Source organism: Vicugna pacos, chromosome 2, assembly GCF_048564905.1.
Source record: "Vicugna pacos chromosome 2, VicPac4, whole genome shotgun sequence".
In the NCBI taxonomy this organism is placed as follows: Eukaryota; Metazoa; Chordata; class Mammalia; order Artiodactyla; family Camelidae; genus Vicugna; species Vicugna pacos.
The window spans coordinates 119,706,741-119,723,102 of NC_132988.1; the positions used below are offsets into that span (position 1 = coordinate 119,706,741).

At 65.3% G+C, this 16,362-nt stretch overlaps 1 protein-coding gene across 1 annotated transcript in view; it reads right to left on the minus strand.

Moving 5' to 3' along the window:
* Positions 1-896: 896 nt before the first annotated feature.
* Positions 897-16,362, minus strand: part of DOK7 (docking protein 7) — a 33,384-nt gene continuing 17,918 nt past the window's right edge. Inside the window, exons 5-11 of the mRNA XM_072974465.1 lie at positions 12,293-12,412; positions 10,425-10,544; positions 9,063-9,784; positions 5,253-5,299; positions 3,356-3,387; positions 1,302-1,427; positions 897-1,033 (exon numbers count right to left, since the gene is read on the minus strand). Of these exons, the coding sequence (XP_072830566.1) occupies positions 897-1,033; positions 1,302-1,427; positions 3,356-3,387; positions 5,253-5,299; positions 9,063-9,784; positions 10,425-10,544; positions 12,293-12,412 (1,304 nt within the window). The remainder of the gene's footprint in view (positions 1,034-1,301; positions 1,428-3,355; positions 3,388-5,252; positions 5,300-9,062; positions 9,785-10,424; positions 10,545-12,292; positions 12,413-16,362) is intronic.

A 16,362-nucleotide genomic window follows, 5' to 3' on the forward strand; every position in this document is an offset into this window, starting at 1 on the left:
CCCACTGGGTCCTGGGTGGGGTCCCTGGAGGCGGGCAGGGTAGGATGGGTCTGCGTGGCCGTGGTTGGAGCCCCACCAGGCAGGGCAGAGCGCCATCTCATGTCCGAGACCAGGGTAGGAGTGCCCGGCCCGGCCTTCCTGTCCTGCTACAGCCCAGGGAGCAGGAAGCCCACCCCCAAGGCTGGGAACCTCCCAGCCTCCAGGCCCCCAACAGCCAGTGGAGCCAGGACCACCCCTCCCATCCACTGAATCGTGGAAATGCCACATGACCCCCAAGGCCACCAGGAGGCCTAACCCCAGCCCAGCCCCTCTGTGTGTCTGGACGGCGGAGAGCACGGGCGCCTCGCCCTCAGGAATTAATGCGTGACTGACAGTGGAGCACAAGCCATCGACTTTAACCCGTTTACAGGACGAATGGGCCCGAAGAAGGGGGCAGTCAGCCAAGCGTGAGGGCCGCACCGCAGCTTGGTCCAGGCACAGGCAGCGGTGACCAGGATGGGGATGGCTGGGGCCCTGCGGAGGGCGTGGGGGGCCAGGTGCTCAAGTGATGGGATGCATCGCTGTCACTGGGTGGTCACCACCTCCAGGGCCGGAAACTGCTCACCAGGTGCTGAGACGCTGCACCAGGTCCAACCGGAGCCACCCAGCATCTGTCCAGGTGGCACTTCCCGCCGGCCTGGGGGCCAGAGTGGACGTCAGAGGAAGGGCGGGCTCTGGACACCAGAGACTCGGGAGGTTCCAGGCGGGAGGACAGGAGCCCCAGAACCGTCCACCCGCCTGCACCAGGGCCCAGGGCAGCTCGCCCACCCTCTGCTCGGAGCCTGACCGTCAGGATACAACAGAGATGCCGTGGGGCCGCTCCCTTGGGGCATCGGTCTTGGTGGAGTCCAGCCACCTCACCGCGGGACCCCCTTCCGCCTCTGCTCCAGGTCGTGCAGCCGCTCCTTCCTGGTGTGTGCATGCAGGGCCCCCGCCCTGTGGGCCGCCTCGGTGGCCAGGATGTCGATCTGCGCGTAGCGGGAGGCTCCAGACCCTGCAAGCAGCCCGAGGTGAGCCGCCGCGCACCCTGCCCGCCCCGGGACCCCGCCTGGGGCACACTGGGCCTGGACGAGGAGACAGGCTGGGGCTGCACCCGCCCCGCTCACCCGCAAGGGCCCAAGCGCCAGGGTCAGCGGGAGGAAGGAGGGGGCAATTGGGGAGCCCCTGGCTGAGGGCCAACATGCCCGGGGTTCGGGGCCCCGAGGCCCCCAGTGCCACAGGCCCAGCACCCCCAGCACCCCCATCGGGCCCGTGGGACCCACCTCGGATGCCCGCACTGGCCGCCTGCAGCTGCAGCCTCAAGTAGTGCAGCTGCTGTGGGGAGGAGGGGCTGACAGGGACATTCGCGTAGGTGTGCGCCTCACTGCGCGGCCCCTCGGGCCCCGCGGCTCCTGTGGGGTCGAGCGACCACACTCTTCTGTCTTTGGACCCCAGCCCCAACCCTCCGCCATCTCTCCCAGTCACTTATTCCTCAGCAACCCAGTGCCCTGCCCCTCCCTGGCAGGACGCCCTGCCCTGTCCACGCCCCAGCCCTCCCCCTCGGCTGTCCTCCTGGGTCACCCCACCCCGCTCCAGGCTTCCAGGACCCTCTCTGGACTGGTGAATCCCCACAGGGCATCCTTCCCCGAGCGTAGGCCCATACTTCCATCCACAGTGACATGTCCTTCTCAATGGCCCCCAGCACTTCAAGCCCCTCTTCCGCCCGAGAAACCCCCCCTGCCCATTTCCTAGAAGTAGATGCTCTCACCCTGCACACCCCACTGGCACACGGGGCAGACGCAACAGGAGCGGAGGTGGGGGCCCAGAGTGCCTGGGACCCACACCCCACCCACCTTTTCTGACCTGCCTGAGAGCCTGTCCACTGGGCACAGGGTCCTGCAGGGAAGGATTCCAGCCGCCGTCTGGCCCCTTACCAGCAGCCTCCTCCACACGCCTGCCCTCTGGGTCCCGCCGGGCACAGACACATGGGGTAGGGGCCCAATGCCACATCAAGGGGCAAATGCCAAGTTCCTCCCTCCTCCCTGAGGGCCTGACCTTAGGACACGGCCAGGTCTAGGCACTTGGACCAACTGGCTAGCCAGCTCCCTGCCCCAGGGGGGTTCAGGGGTGGGGCTCAGGTGGATGGTGGGATTCAGGGGGATGGGATTTTTGGGGGGTGGAATTCAGGTGGGGAATTGAAACACCCACAGGACAGCCTGTCTGAGCCACTGCCCACCTGTCCCAGGAAGGCAAGGTGGAGCCTGGGGAGGGTCCTGGTTCTGCCAGTGACGGGCACTGGAGGACCAGCCAGCCCAGGGGCTTCAGTGGGCAGACCCTACCTCACTCACCGTCTTGTCCTGGCACCGGACACCACTGTGGGGCGCCTTCTGAAGGCCCCCGCCTGCACAGAAGCCTTTCACCTCATCCCTTCTCTGCCCCAGCAAGGCCTGCGGGGCTCCTGCTTGCTCAGCGGGGACACTGGGGTCAGAGAGACCGAGGTCCCGATCGGGCCAGGTCCACCTGGGTTCACCCAGGTGATGTCGGGAACCAGTGCAGGTGACACGGTTCTCTCCCTGCTCTCGCCCCGCCTCGCCCAGCTTTGGGGCCCCGGAGGACAGGCCCCCCTCAGTTGATGCCGCGTCCGCTGTGCTGAAACATAATGCATCACGCAGACGCCCGGGGCCGGCTGGGAGCTGCTTGCTCTTCCCGCATGTTCTTACTGACCCCGCGGGGGGACCTGGGAGGGTTCGCGGGCAGACGGGCTGCCCTTTGGTGCCAATGCCCAGGCCGGGGGAGGGGGCTCCCAGGAGCTGCCTCAGACCCCCACAAGGAGCCCTGCGCCCACCTCCAGAGACTTGGAATCAGAACCCCTCTTGAAGGAGGACCCACCGCCCTGATCCAGAGGGTCCCCTGCAAAGAAAGGCCGCACCCGGAGCTGACCCACAGCGTCAGTGGTCAGGGAGGGAAGGAGGGAGGCTTTGCCTGGACACGGGGTGACCAGCATCCTGAGGGGTTCCTGGGAGGCGAGACTTTTAGGGCTAAAGCCAGCAAGGTCCAGTCAAACCGGGACAGAGCAGGGCACCCCCACCGAGACCGCTGCCCCCCGCAGGGAGCACAGGCAAGGGCCGTCCGACCACCTAGCGTCCAGGCCAGGGCCACACGGGGCCCTGGGCTGCCCGGGGCCACACGGGGCTTGTCGGGGTCACAGAGCTGGCCTTGCCCTATGAACTGGCTAAGAGTTTTCAACACCCAGAAAATCTCCACTCCAAGGTGAGGGGTTTCTGTAAACCCGCTGCATTCATAGCACCCAGACTCCATCACACCAGAAGTCTTCCACCCTCGAGGCCCAGCGGACCAGCCAAGGAAGGGCTTAGGCAGCTGGCACAGAACCAGAGCCCCCACCCGCCCCAGGCAGAACCGGATCACATTGTGTCCACGTGGGCTCCAAGCACCCAGCCATACACCCAACAAACCAGGCGAGGCCCCCACCCTGACCAGGCCCAGTGGACACCGGCCCACAGAAGGGCAGATGCAGACCCTCTCCCACATAGCCCGAGATAACAGGCAGAGGTGCCCAGGGCAAAATCCCTGCAGGCTGCCTGGAGAAGGGGGCACGTACCGAGGGGTGGAGGACAAGAGGGGCTGGCAGGTAAAGCAGGAGGCAAAGGCCTGGTTGGAGCTGGGAGAGCCCGTCGGGGGCTGAGACGGTGCTGAGGGGTGCTAGCAAGGAGGCCTGGCCTCCACACAGGGGCCTCTGAATGCCTAAAGGAGAGCTGGGGTTGCCCTGGGTTCAGGGGTACAAGCTCCCGCAGCGCAGCAGCTAGTTTTGTGACCTGTGTCTTCCACAGCGGAAGCAGGAGAGCAGGCAGAGGGCTCTGGGCAGCCCGGCACCAGCAGGGTCATGCCAGGCAGCCCAGGAAGGCTGCTCCGTCCCGCCCCGGCCTCCGGCAGTGCCCTGGGAGGCAGCAGTGCCCCTCTGGTGGCTGCTCCCCAGCCCTCGCTCCACAGGCTGTCCTTCGCCTGCTCTCTTCCCTCAGTTCCAGCTTCTTGCCAGCATCTCAGGAGCTGCCTCAAACATTCTCCGGGCCAAGCAGAGACCAGGTGGGCCTCTCCCTAGGCGGCCGCCCTGAGTGCCCCACCCATCCCTGTGGTTCTGGCCACACTGTCTGGGGTCCCATTCATCTCTGTTCCCCCTAGACCCAGGCCCCTCCTCCCCAGGCTGCCGGCCCCGGAGGAAAGGTTCCATGTCCTCCAGCAAATCCTGACTCACCTCTGTCCCCCTGTCCCCTTCCCGTTCCCAGGGACACACACTGTGTCTGGGTAAAAAAAATGAGTAGCGGGTGGCCAGCAGGAGGGAGGCACCCAGGACTGTCGGGGCAGACCGTCCACTTCCTGGTGTTGTGAACGAGGGAACCCCAAGGCCAGCCAGAATGGGGTGTCCCTGTGACCCCTGTCTGACTCTGCATGCTCACGGCCTTCCCCTCCCACTCCTCCCCCTACAATGTCCACCCTGGACAGGCCTGCTTGGCCTGAATCTGGCCCCAGACAGGCACCCTGCACCTCTGAAGAGGAGATGAAAAGCTCTAAGCTCATTAGGGCCCCACCCCAGGCTGGAAAATGAGGCTCAGAGCTGACCCCTGACCTCTAGCCACCCCTCCCCATGCTGCCCAAGGCCAGCCTGCCCTAAACTTCAGCCTCTGCCAACCTCCCAGGCCTTCCCCTGGTCAGAGCCAGTGTCTGCCCAGCTGTCACCTCTGAACAAGGCTTCTCCAGGGAGACCCCAGGTCTCCCTTCTCCCTGCCTGGGCCTCCCCCACCGTGGTCACCAATGCCCTGCCGGTTCCCGGGAGTCCCGAACCGCCCTTCACCTCTGTGCTCTGTCGCCTTGAGGACAAGGCTCTTTTTCACAAGCTGAGGCTTCTGGCCCCACCCACTCCATCTACACACCCGTCCCAGGCAGGCTGGCCACTCCTAGCCACCCTGTCCTCAACTCGCTGCCTGGCCCCGCCCCGCCTCAGCCAGGGTTCACGCGGCTACACACTGTCATCACCCTGCTGCCCACTGTCACCCCGCTGTCCACTGTCACCCCCTCCCCAGCATCAGCCGCCTCCCACTGACCCCGCTCCCCACTGCTGAGTATCTGGTACAGACTTTCTGGTGGGGCTGTGACTGCAGCCACTCTGACCCACCTCCCTTGACCCGTGGCTGTTTGAGAGCTGGTTCCAAAGACGAGGCCTACCTGAATGCATCACCGGGAGCCCAGGGGGCGAGGCAGCGGCTCCCTAGAGCAAGGAGAACCCGTGTCAGTCTGTCCATCCTGCTCCTGCTCACCCTGCACCCAGCCCGAGAGCCCGGATGCGCCCCAAGAGTGGCCCGGGTTCCGGCCGCCCCGACACACGCGTGGCCCTGTTTGGGGTGGGGCTTCGGCGGCCCAGGCCCCAGGCCAAGCCCAGACCGGCCTGTTCTTGTAAACCGCGCTGCAGGCGCACAGCCACGCAGGGCTTCACGTGCCGCTGGCTGTGCGGTGGGCTTGCAGCCGCGAGATGTGCGAGGGCTGTGACATCACTCCGGCCCTGTGCCCTGCCCCCTGCTCTGAATAGGGCACCCAGAGTGACCCCCACCAGGGGGAGCTGCAGAGTGGCTGCTTCGAGGTGCTTGACTAGGGGTCCAGAGGAAGACGGGGATTTGGTGGCCTCAGAGCTGGGGGACGGGTCTGCTGGCAGATCAGGAGGAAGGCATGGTGGCCCACTGCGGGCACATTCGCTGCCACCTGGACCTCCATCCCCCAAACCTGTGAGAAGATGGGTCCCACCAGGGCCGGGGGCACGTGACAGGAAAGTGCTTCCCGGGACGGCGGCCTGGCAGTGGGCCTCAGGGGCTCTGCTGGTTGGAATAGGGGTGCACAAGCCGACCCCATCTCCAGGGGGCAACAGTGCAGCCCAGACTCCGGACACGGCTCCCTGACTCTGGTGCCGGCTGCGCTCTTGGGCACCCCGGGTTGGCCTAAATCCGTCCTCCTGTGTAAAGGAGATCAGGCGGGCTTGGGGACTTGGGGAGGGTGTATCTGACCTCTGAAACCTGGGACAAGAGCCAACTGCCTTGAGAAACCCCCACAACTAACTGCTCAGAGCCCTCCAACAGATGCCACCTGTTTGAGGGGCCAGTCCTGCAGCTGCAGCTGCAGCATTGAACCCAAAGGACGCAACGAGGGGCCGTGGGTCATGAGCAAATGCAGGCCCTCCTGTTCACACTCCCTGGGGACCAGGACCGGATGGAGGCACATGGCCCCGGGGAGGCGGGGAGGACTCTCTGGTCACCCCCAGCCCCGACGCTCAGCAGGAAGCTCCAGGCACCTGAAAAGCCCGCTCACACTGCCCCCGTCCTGAGGAGGGGGAGCGAAGCTGGCTGCCCTCGGGGTGCAGGAGCAGGACGAAGCCGGAGCCTGTCAGGTTGTTCCCAGCCAGGAGCGCAAGGCCCAACAGTGAGCACAGGGAAGAGAGCGGATGAAGGCAAAAGCGGCCTGCAGGTGTCTGTCCTGGGGCCCGCCCAGCCCCACAGGAGAGGCCCCGGGGCCCCACCCGCTCCCCGGCCACCCCGGGCTGCATGGGGAGATGCGGAGCACCCACTGGCGCTGGCAGGGCTTCCTCGCCGCACTAGCAGACGGCTAGTGGCTCCTCCCAGGAAGGGCCCCCCACGCTGGGCGGGGACTCCATGCCATCAGCCCAGCCTCCAGCACTCAGGCCCTTGGCCATGCCATCTCCAGCCTCGGGCTGAGATCCCCCCCGGGCGGCCCACAGTTATCACCTCCCGCCTCACCCCCCAGATGGCCCTTCCCTGAAGTCCCAGCCATCAGCCTCGGTCAAGGAGACCAGTGTTCACAGCCAGGAAGGCCCCACAGAGCACAGGACAGCAGAGCACCCAGCTCCAGACCTCCCTGCTTCACACGGGGTGGGGGTGCTCATCACAGGGAGTGCAGCGGGCCTGGGCCTGGGCGGCGAGGGCTCGGGCTGGAGTGGGCAGCCCAGCCCTCCAGGGTGACCCCCTTTCCCGAGGTACCAGCAGTGCCCTGCTCTTTCTTTTGCAGCCAGGCTGGTGGGTCTCTCTGGGGAGGTGACAGTCGGACTGAGCACCCACCGAGCACCTACACACATTATCTAGAGGCCTCGGTGCCCAGGCAATTAGGGGCTGTTGGCCCATCTATGGAAGAAGAAACTGAGGCTCAGACAGGAGTAGTGACTTGTGGGGGCCACCCAGCCAGTAGGCAGGGTGCCAGCTCAGCCCCCCGATGCCTGCCTCTCCCCTCACTGCAGAGCCCAGCCAGACCCCCATCCTCAGCATCCACAGGGACTAGGGCTCCCCTCCCCAAAAGGGTGGTGAACAAGGGTGAAATGGGTGTGGCAGGGTGGGGCATTGCCCCCCAGGATGTGCCAGGGGACGGAAGTCGGGTCCCTGGAGCTCCACCGCACACCTGGGGGAGCCTGGGGGTTGGGGGCACTCCAGGCTCAGAGCCAGGCCCCTCACTGGCCCAGAAAGTGGAGTGTCCACCCTCACCTGGACACAGGGAGCCCAAGGGACCACAGAGGACCTCCCTGAGAACGCCACACATGTGCACGCACACATCACCCAGACCACACACATGCACAGGCATGCAAGCATACGTCACAACACACGTGCAACACGCACACAACACGCACAGGAGCAGGCACACAGCTGTGCAAACACGCAAATGCACACAAACACACGCCACGTGCACACGCATGCACACCCCCACACACACACATCGCATGCCACACCTGTGTGCACCCACCTCGCACACAATACACAAACATGCAGATGAATGCACACATCACAGACCGCCACAGCACACAAACGTGCGTACATGCGCACACATGCTCTGGGCCCCGGGGGCTGCCCGAGGCTGCCCTCCTTGTTCGTGCCTCCTCCGGCGTGTCCAGGCCTGCGGCCAGTCAGACAGGTGAGGCCTCCCGCTGCTCTCTGTGGCCCTCAGGTCAAGGGAGGCCAGGCCCCTGGATTTCAGAGACAGTTAAAGGCCCCGTGGGGAGAGCCAGGGCGGGAGGTGGAGAGAGCTGGCCACGGAAAAGGACAAGGCAATAAGAAAAAACAATTTTATTTCCAGTCTAAGAATGTATTACAAACTGTGTCAGATTTAAAAATGTGAAAGAGCAACAAACGTCTTCAGCCAACAGTGAAGGTACAAAGCGGAACACGGACAGGCGAGCTGTGCGGGCGAAGCCGGCCGAGCCTAGGTCAGAGGGACACGGGCCTCGCCCTCCCCGGGGCGCCCGGGATGGCAGAGCCAGCGCAAACCACGCAGCCGCAATCCATGCAGGTGAGCAGGCCGACTGCGGAGGGCGTGGGGGGAGCACGTCGCCCAGGGGTGACCCGCGGGCAGGGCCTAGGGCCCAAGAGCGCGAATGGACCCCCAGAGCCCTGGCATCCTCTGGTCCTGACCACTGGCCCTCAGCTCAGCCAGGCGGCCAGCAGTTTCCCACAAGCTCCTGGCAGGCTGACCCGGACCCTGCCGGCCCCTCACCCAGGGAGCACTCAGGTTCAGGAGGAGGCATGGGGGAGCTATGGGGGTCCCGGAGATCTGAGACCCAGACCCCACAAGTCCCCAGGCCTCCCGAGCCTCAGTTTCCTCCCCAAAGGGTGGGCCACCTGCGGTGCTGCTTCCAGAAGGAGGCGCGGGGCAAGCAGGTGAAACTCGTCACACACACAACGGATGCGCAGGGAGGTTAGCCTCGAGTTCCTGCTTGGCTCGGGCATCTGTTCCTCGGGCCCTGGGGCTCTGCTGTCCCCAGCCTGCCCTGCCGGAGCCTCCGCCTTCCAGAACGCACTTGCAGCTGGGTCCCAGCAGGACCTCCTCAAGTCCCACGGCCCTCTCTGCAGGCTTGGCTCCCAGGTCCCCAGGCCCGCCCCACAGAGCACAGCCCCCAGCTGACCCAACAGCACGAAGGGCAGCCCTGCCAGGGCCCCACCCCACCCTGCAGCACAGCCGGGCTGCCCTCAGGGAGGGGGCTTTACCTTCAGTCCTCCACAGACTGGACATGTGGAAAAGAAAGACAGAGGGGGCCCGGTGTGGGGGCCGCCCGTTTCCCAGGGCTCGCTGGGGGCCGGGCTGGGCAGTGCGGCCTCGCTGCCCGGTGCATCTGTCGCCTGTCCCCGCCGTCTCGCGCCCAGCCAGCTGGAGGGACACCCTGCTGACATCTGGCCGCCCGAGTCCCCAGCGGTACCATCGTCAGGGCCGCCCGGCGAGGCTGGGGTCTGGTCCCTGGGGGCCTGGCGCAGGCTGCGGGGCGTGTCGTAGTGGGGCCGCAGGGCGGTGGGCACCTGGTACTCGGCCATCCCCGGCGGGCAGGCGCACAGGCTGGGCTCGGCTGCCCCGGCCGCTGGCAGGCTGAACAGGGAGCCGAACTCATCGGCGGCGTGCCACACATCCAGGCTGCTGCCTGCGCAGGAGGAGAAGCTGCCCGAGTAGGAGGAGTGGCTGCCCGTGGCGATGCCACTGTCTGAGGAGCTCTGGCGGCCGACCTCCTGCAGCTGCCGCGGCCGCAGCGGCTTGAGGGGCGGCCTCGAGGCGCCTACTGCGGCCTCCCCGGGGGCCTGGGCAGCCGCCAACCCCGGCCCCTCTTGCGACGTGCTGGCCGAGGACGAGGATGGCTCTGACCACGCTGCGAGCCGGCTGCTGGCGCTGACATCCGAGTGGCTGGCCTCCGACGACGAGCCAGACAGGCTGCGGTCATCCCCTGCAGGACAGTCAGAGGGCCGGGGCTGAGGCTGCTGCGGGGCCCAGGTGGGACGGGGCAGCTTGGAGGCCTCAGCTGGGCTGACACCCCCCAACACCCACCACCTGTGCTGGCTCACCCACCCCTCCCTGGACTCCACACCCAGTGTCACCCAGGACGGCCCCCCCCCACGCCTATTCCTCAACCACACCAGCCCTCTCCAGCTCTCTCTGGAGTCCACGTGCCTCCCCGCCATCTACCTTGGAACAAGATGTGAGCCTCTCCTCCAAGAAGGAGGTGGCTCCGTGCACATCTGAGCGCCTTCCTCTAGGGGCGGGCCTAGACTGGAGTGCCGCTGTCCCCACTGTGTACTCGTGGGGCTGGCAGCAATCACAGAGGACAGAAGGCCGGCAGAGCTCCCCTACTCTGCCCAGGAGACCTAGGGCAGCACCCCCTCCCGCCCGTGGCTGGCTCCCCTCACAAGAGCTGCAGCAGCTGAGGGCCCTCTGCTCCCAGCACCCAGCACCCGAGGCGGTGCAGATGGTGCAATCACGGCCTCACCAGGCTGCATCACTTGTGGTTGGGAAAGAATTCAAACCCAACCTGCCAGCACTGGCCCCAGGGCCACTGCCCCTTCCCCACAGCCCAGGCCATGGCCCACCTCCGCTGCCTGGCCGGCCGGAGTGGGAGAGCAGGCTGAGCCGCTTCTCCAGCTGCAGGGTTTCCAGGGCCTCCTGAGCAACTCGCTCCTCCACGTTGGCGGGTCCCCCGGGGCTCAGGTCTGCGGCGGCAGAGCAGAAAGTCAGCAGTGGAGGCAGCCCCAGCCCGCTCCCCGCAGGATCCTGGCCACAGCCCACATGCTGCTCAGGACGTCACGGTGACCCCAGCACTGTCCGGGCAGCGTGGACCCTGGTCCAGCCCTGACGCCAGGACAGAGCCACAGGTCCCCAGGGAGCCCCAGCTCCTCCCCACACCTGCATCCCAGCCACTGGACACCAAACTCTGGGTACCCAAACCACCCCCATCCAGGTCCCCCAGCCACCAGCCTGTGTCCTGAGCCTAAGGACAGCCCCCAGACTACCAGTGATGTCCTGTGCCCGGACATGTCCTGCAGTGGGGACCAACCCTGGTGACATCCAGGGTCAGGACACCAGGCACACCCTTCTGGCGCTGGTGAGGCAGTAAGACGCTGGCACTGAATGGACTCACGGCTCCACCACTTTCCCTCCCTGAGCCACGCAGCCACATTTGCAAAATGTGGGTTCAGAGACAGCACGTCCCAGTCATGGTGGGATCAAGAAGAGAACGCACGGGAGATGCTTAGGGCAGGGTGGACCCCGGAACTCTAACCTCTCCCCTTCCCTTCCCACCTCTTTCTGTGTGAGGTGAGTCCTGCCTCTGGGCCTTAGTGTCCACCTGGGTCTGACCAACCAGCAGTCAGCTCGAGAAGACACCCCAAAATCCCAGAGTGTTAAGGCTGCTGACCAAGTGAAGGCCACATCTCAGGAGTCCCCGATGATCACAGGCGTCAGCATGACACCGGCCAGACTGAGAGAGCAGAGCCCCACCAGCCCCGTCCATGTCTTTGCTGTCCACACCCTCCCCATCCACATCGGCCCCTTAGGAGCCCCGCCACCCCACACCACACCTGTGGCTGCGGTTCAGGAAGGTGCCAGCAGAGGGCGCTGCAACACCACCCAGCAGAGCCGGGGCAGAAAGGCTCTGGTCACAGGAGCTGTCTCCTTCCCCCTAATCCCGTCCGCCCTGGGCCTGCTTATGGGGTTGGAGGGTTGAGGTGCCAAGGCTGGGAGAGGAGGAGCTGGCACGTCGCCTGCCCCTGTCCCAGCTGCGCTGCCCACGCAAGGAGCCTGCAGATGTGAGCTCACTGACCACCTGCTGCACGGCTGCAGGCCTTAGTCTCCCGTCTGGACAAGGGGACAAGCGCTGCCTCACTGGGTGGGGGCACTAACAGTGATCCTGGGTGCCACCTAGTGGGACAAAGTGCCCAGGTAGCGGGGCCCCTCCGGGGTCCAGCACCACCCCTGGCCCAGGACACTTGAAGAATGGTGCCCGGCCACAGCCCCGAACGTGGGGGGAGAAGACCAGGCAAGCTCAGGGCAGCCCCTGCCCCCACCACCCCAACGTGCTGAGACCCCACCTCACAAGGTGGCTTCCAGCCTGAGCACCAGCTCGGACAGAGCCCGTCTTGACCCACTTTCCCAGCGGCCTCAGGTCGGGGAGACTGGGTCCCGCTCGGAAGGTCTCCAGGATCCCCATCTCTGGCTTCTTGCTAATCCACCTGGTGCAGCTGCCATGTAGCTGTCCCCGCCAGCAGCCATGGCCCTCAAATGTCCCCGCACCTCAGACCCTGTGGAGGAGGAGCCGTGCCCCCAGGAACCTGGTGGTGTGATCGCTCGCTGCAGTCAGGTCAGCAATGCTCTGGGTTTCCCGGGTGCACGGGGGGCGGGGCAGGGCAGAGGGAAGGCAGCCCACCTGGCTCTCCCCACCCAGCCAGGCTCCCTCACGAACCTGGGAGAACCGGCCGCAGCCCAAAGGGACCCTTGGTCGGGGAGATGCCGCGGACGATGCAGTCAAACAGGAAGCTGATCCGCTCTCCCTCAGCCGAGGACAGGAAGAAGACTCCAGCCCCTGCAGACGGCGGACAGACCTGTGTCAGCCCGGCCAGAGCTCAGGTGGGGTGGGACCCCTGCGGGGCGGCCTCGGGGCTGCCGGCATGGGGACTGCCCGCAGAAGCTGGAGCAAGCAGGAGAGCACCCCCCACCCCCCCACGCCAAGCTGGAGGGAGTGTCCCCGGAGCGCCGTGGTGAGCCTCTTCCGGCCCCGGTCAGCACACGAGTGGTCCGGGCAGCTCGGGCCAGGCGCCAGCTCTCCCAGGCCTGCGGGCACCGGCCCTGCCCGGGGCCCAGGCTGCGCAGCAGCAACCAGGTGGGGAGGGAGTCCTGTCTGCGGGTCCCAGGCCATCAGCCACCTCGTGTCTCCCTGGCCAGCAGCAGGAGCTGGAATTTCTGGAGAAAGGGGCCACAGGAGGAGGCCAAGGAGGGTGTCCTGGGTGCACAGGAGGGCCCCGCATTCATTTGAGGGGGTGGCTGGCGGGATGCACATCGCAGGAGGGTGGCTGCATGACCCTGCTTCCTTACCCAGGGCTGTGGTGAGAGGGGTGCTGGCACCTGCTCCACCTCACATCCCTCCCCTCTTCCTGGGTGGGGGCTGGAGCCCACGGTGCGCAGCTACGGGGCTGAGGTCCCGCCAAGGGGCTCCCACCCACAGAGGGAAGGCCCGGCTGAGATCCCAGCCCAGGGGCTCGGGCAGACGGGGCACCTGGGGACTGCCGCTGCAAGGGTGCCAGGCAGAGAGAGGCCGTGGGGGCCTGCGCCGGGCCGGAGCCCCGCCAGCGTGAATGAAGTCCCATGGCCGAGTGAATGGGGACACAGGTCACGTGGGCTGGATGCCCGGCGTGCTGTCACTGCACAAGAATCCTTCGGTGCCTCGCCCTCCGCCCTTTGCCCAAAGAAAGGCAGGAGGAGGGCGCACAGGGAGGACGGGGAAGCGCCACACTAAAACCGTCCTGGTCACGCTCGCCGCTTTGAATTCCAGGGTCTCGGGCCAGCCCCACACGTGGCAACACGGCTGTGCCGCTGGGCGGCCACCCAGGGCCCAAACCTGGTGACGTGCCTGCTTTAGAGATGAGGAAACTGAGACCCAGACAGGGGCCACGTCCCGGCACCACAGAGCCTCTGACCGGGCAGCACAGCGAGGCCCACCCTGGTGCCGACCAAGGGGGCACCCGCTGCCCAGGAGGGCTGGGTGGGGTCCCTCAGGGGCAGGGTGCCCTGGCCGAGATCTCAAGCCCAGGACCTTGGCCGACTGGCGGCTGTGCAGGGAGGAGGCCCCGTCCGGACCGCCCCGCTCCCCCAGGGCCAGGTCTCTAATCCCGAGCTTACAGTCAGCTGGCAGAGGCCGCGGCACAGTCAGTCCTCAGACTATAAAAAACCACATTACGAAGGGAGTGGAGCCGGCGGCATTCCTCCAGGCGTCGCGCTCCTGGGGACGCGGCCGGTGAGGCCTGGAGGGAGCGCAGCCGCCGCTCCACTCCCCCTGGCGGCCTCGGGGCCCCACCTGAGCCCAGGGAGACTCTGCTGTGTAAGGTGGCTTTTCCTGACCTCTGACCCCTGACCGTTCAGCCGGCGATGCTTTTAGGGGACACCTCTGGGGAGAGCCTGTGACCCTTGACCTCACATGTCCCAGCCACCAGGCCCAACACCTTGAGGCAGGACCACTTCTGAGTCTTCTGTGGTCCCAGTGTCCAAGCCCAGGCCAGACGCCAGGAGACCCCGTGCTCAGTGTGGATGGAAGGAGGGAGACGTGGCGGCAGCCAGGCCCCCGCCTGCCCCAGGGAGGCGTTCTCCGCGTTCCTTGTTTGCTTGTCTGTCTGTGGGGAGGGGAGGAAGGTAAAGCCTGGCCCCACGTCGCCACATCGCACAGGTGTGATCACCGCCAACACAGCCCAGCTACCCTGCCGGAGAGAGACCCCCGAGGAGAACCGAGGCGGCCTGGCCAACAGCTGGCACCAGGGCCCCAGGCTATGCCTGAGGCCACCCTCCAAATGCCACTGCCCGAGTGACCCCAGTCCACTGAGCCCTGCCCGGACCCCAGATCCACAGAATCACAAGCCTTGGAACTAGCATGAAGTTTTGGGGTGTCTGTTACCCAGCAGTAAATAACATGGGGAAATCACGTTGTGGAGGAGGGAGTCCGAGCAGAAAGCGGCCTTCAGGCCTCCAGCCACCTTGTGCTGTGGACAGACACGGCGGGTCCCCCCGGGGTGCAGGCATCCCCAGTGCGAAAGCACTGCATTCAACTCAGAGGTTCAACGACCAGGAGAAGACACCCCTCCACGCAAACGCACAGCGAGCCCGGCAGACAGGGCCGCACGCGAGTCCCGCCGGCGACGCGGCCTGGAAGCGGCTGCAGGGCCCTCCTGCTGAGGAGCTTCCAGAAAGCGCCGTCCAGACACGCCGCGCAGTCAGGGCTCCGGCGCGGCTAGCTGAGCCCGCTGGGCTGTTATTCCGCCGTCTCCTCAGAGAGTAAAACATGTACCACTTCGACTTCCATTTTTCTCTGCCCTTATTTTGGGAGAAAGGAGCAAAATTCAACAAAGTAAGTTCGTCTGAAATGACGTTTTAAATTTCACCTCGTGTTTCACACCCACTAGGACTTACTTTCAACAACAAACAAAAACAAAACAGAACACAGCAAGTGCTGGCGAGGAGGCGGAGAAGCCGGCCCCCGGGTACCGCCGGGGGCAATGTCTACAGTGCAGTTGCGCGGAAGCAGCGCGGCAGGCCCTCAAAAACTTAAACCGAGAACCACCATCTGATGCAGCAGTTCTGCTGCTGGGCTCGCAGCCGGGAGAAGTCAAAGCAAGGGCTCGGAGAGATACTGGCATCCTCGTGTTCACGGCAGCATTACTCACAATAGCTCAAATGTGCAAGCAATCCAAGTGTCCACTGACGGCTGGATGAACAAGATGTGGCCCATCCACACAGTGGAATATAATTCAGTCTTAAAAAGGAAGGGAATTCTGACACCTGCTACAACCTGGAGGAACCTGGAGGACACGGTGCTCAGTGAAGCAAGCTGGCCACAAAAGGACATGCCGTGTGATTCCACCTATACGAGGTCCCTGGGTTGTCAAACGCAGAGACAAAAAGAAGAAGAGCGGGTGCAGGGAGAGGGAAGAGGAAGTTAGTTTAATGGGGACAGAGTTTGGGAAGATTCTGGAGACAGACGGTGGTGATGGTGGCACAGGGACAGGAATGCATGCGCTCACGCCTGCTGAACGACACACTGAACACGGCCGAAATGGTAAATGTCGTGTTATGTGCATTTTACCACAGTGAAACAAGCAAAACAAAACACCAAGCCACTCCCCTGGGAAGCAGGCTCCATCCTGGGCTCATTCAAGCGTGTCCCCACCCTTCCAGCCCGTCCTCTCACGGACACCGTGACCATCCGGGCAGGATGCAGCAGCTCAGGGCGGGCACCTACCACCCTGGCAGCTGCTACGCTAAAAGCCAGATGCAGGCTCTAAGCACCAAGACAACCACCCCTATGCATGGTGGGGCGCCAGCACTGTCTCGAGCACAGAGCAGAGGCGTTGGCCACGCAGCCTCAACCTCCCTGTCACCCAGCAGCACCCTGCTCCTTGCGAGGTCCAGCCGAGGCCATTCCTGGGCAACCCGCCCTCCTCCAGCGCTGCCCCCGCGCCACAGCTGCACTGGGCCCTGGGCGCAGCCTGTCCAGGTGAGAGGCTCCTCAGGGCAGACCTAAGGTCTTGCTTTCTCTGTGTCTCCCCAGGTGCAGGCAGAGAGCCCCACCCACCAGCCCTGTCCTCTGAAATGGCATCCTGAACGACCCAGCAAGGAGAGGGCCAGGCCTCCGCCCCCGGGCCCTGCGTGAGGTGCGCAGGGTGCCGGGATGGCAGCAAACTGCATCAGCTGCAAGCCCCCATCCCTGCTTTGGGACATGGAGCCAAGGTGCGGGCTGGGGAGCAGTGCTGGAGATTCAAACCCAGGCCC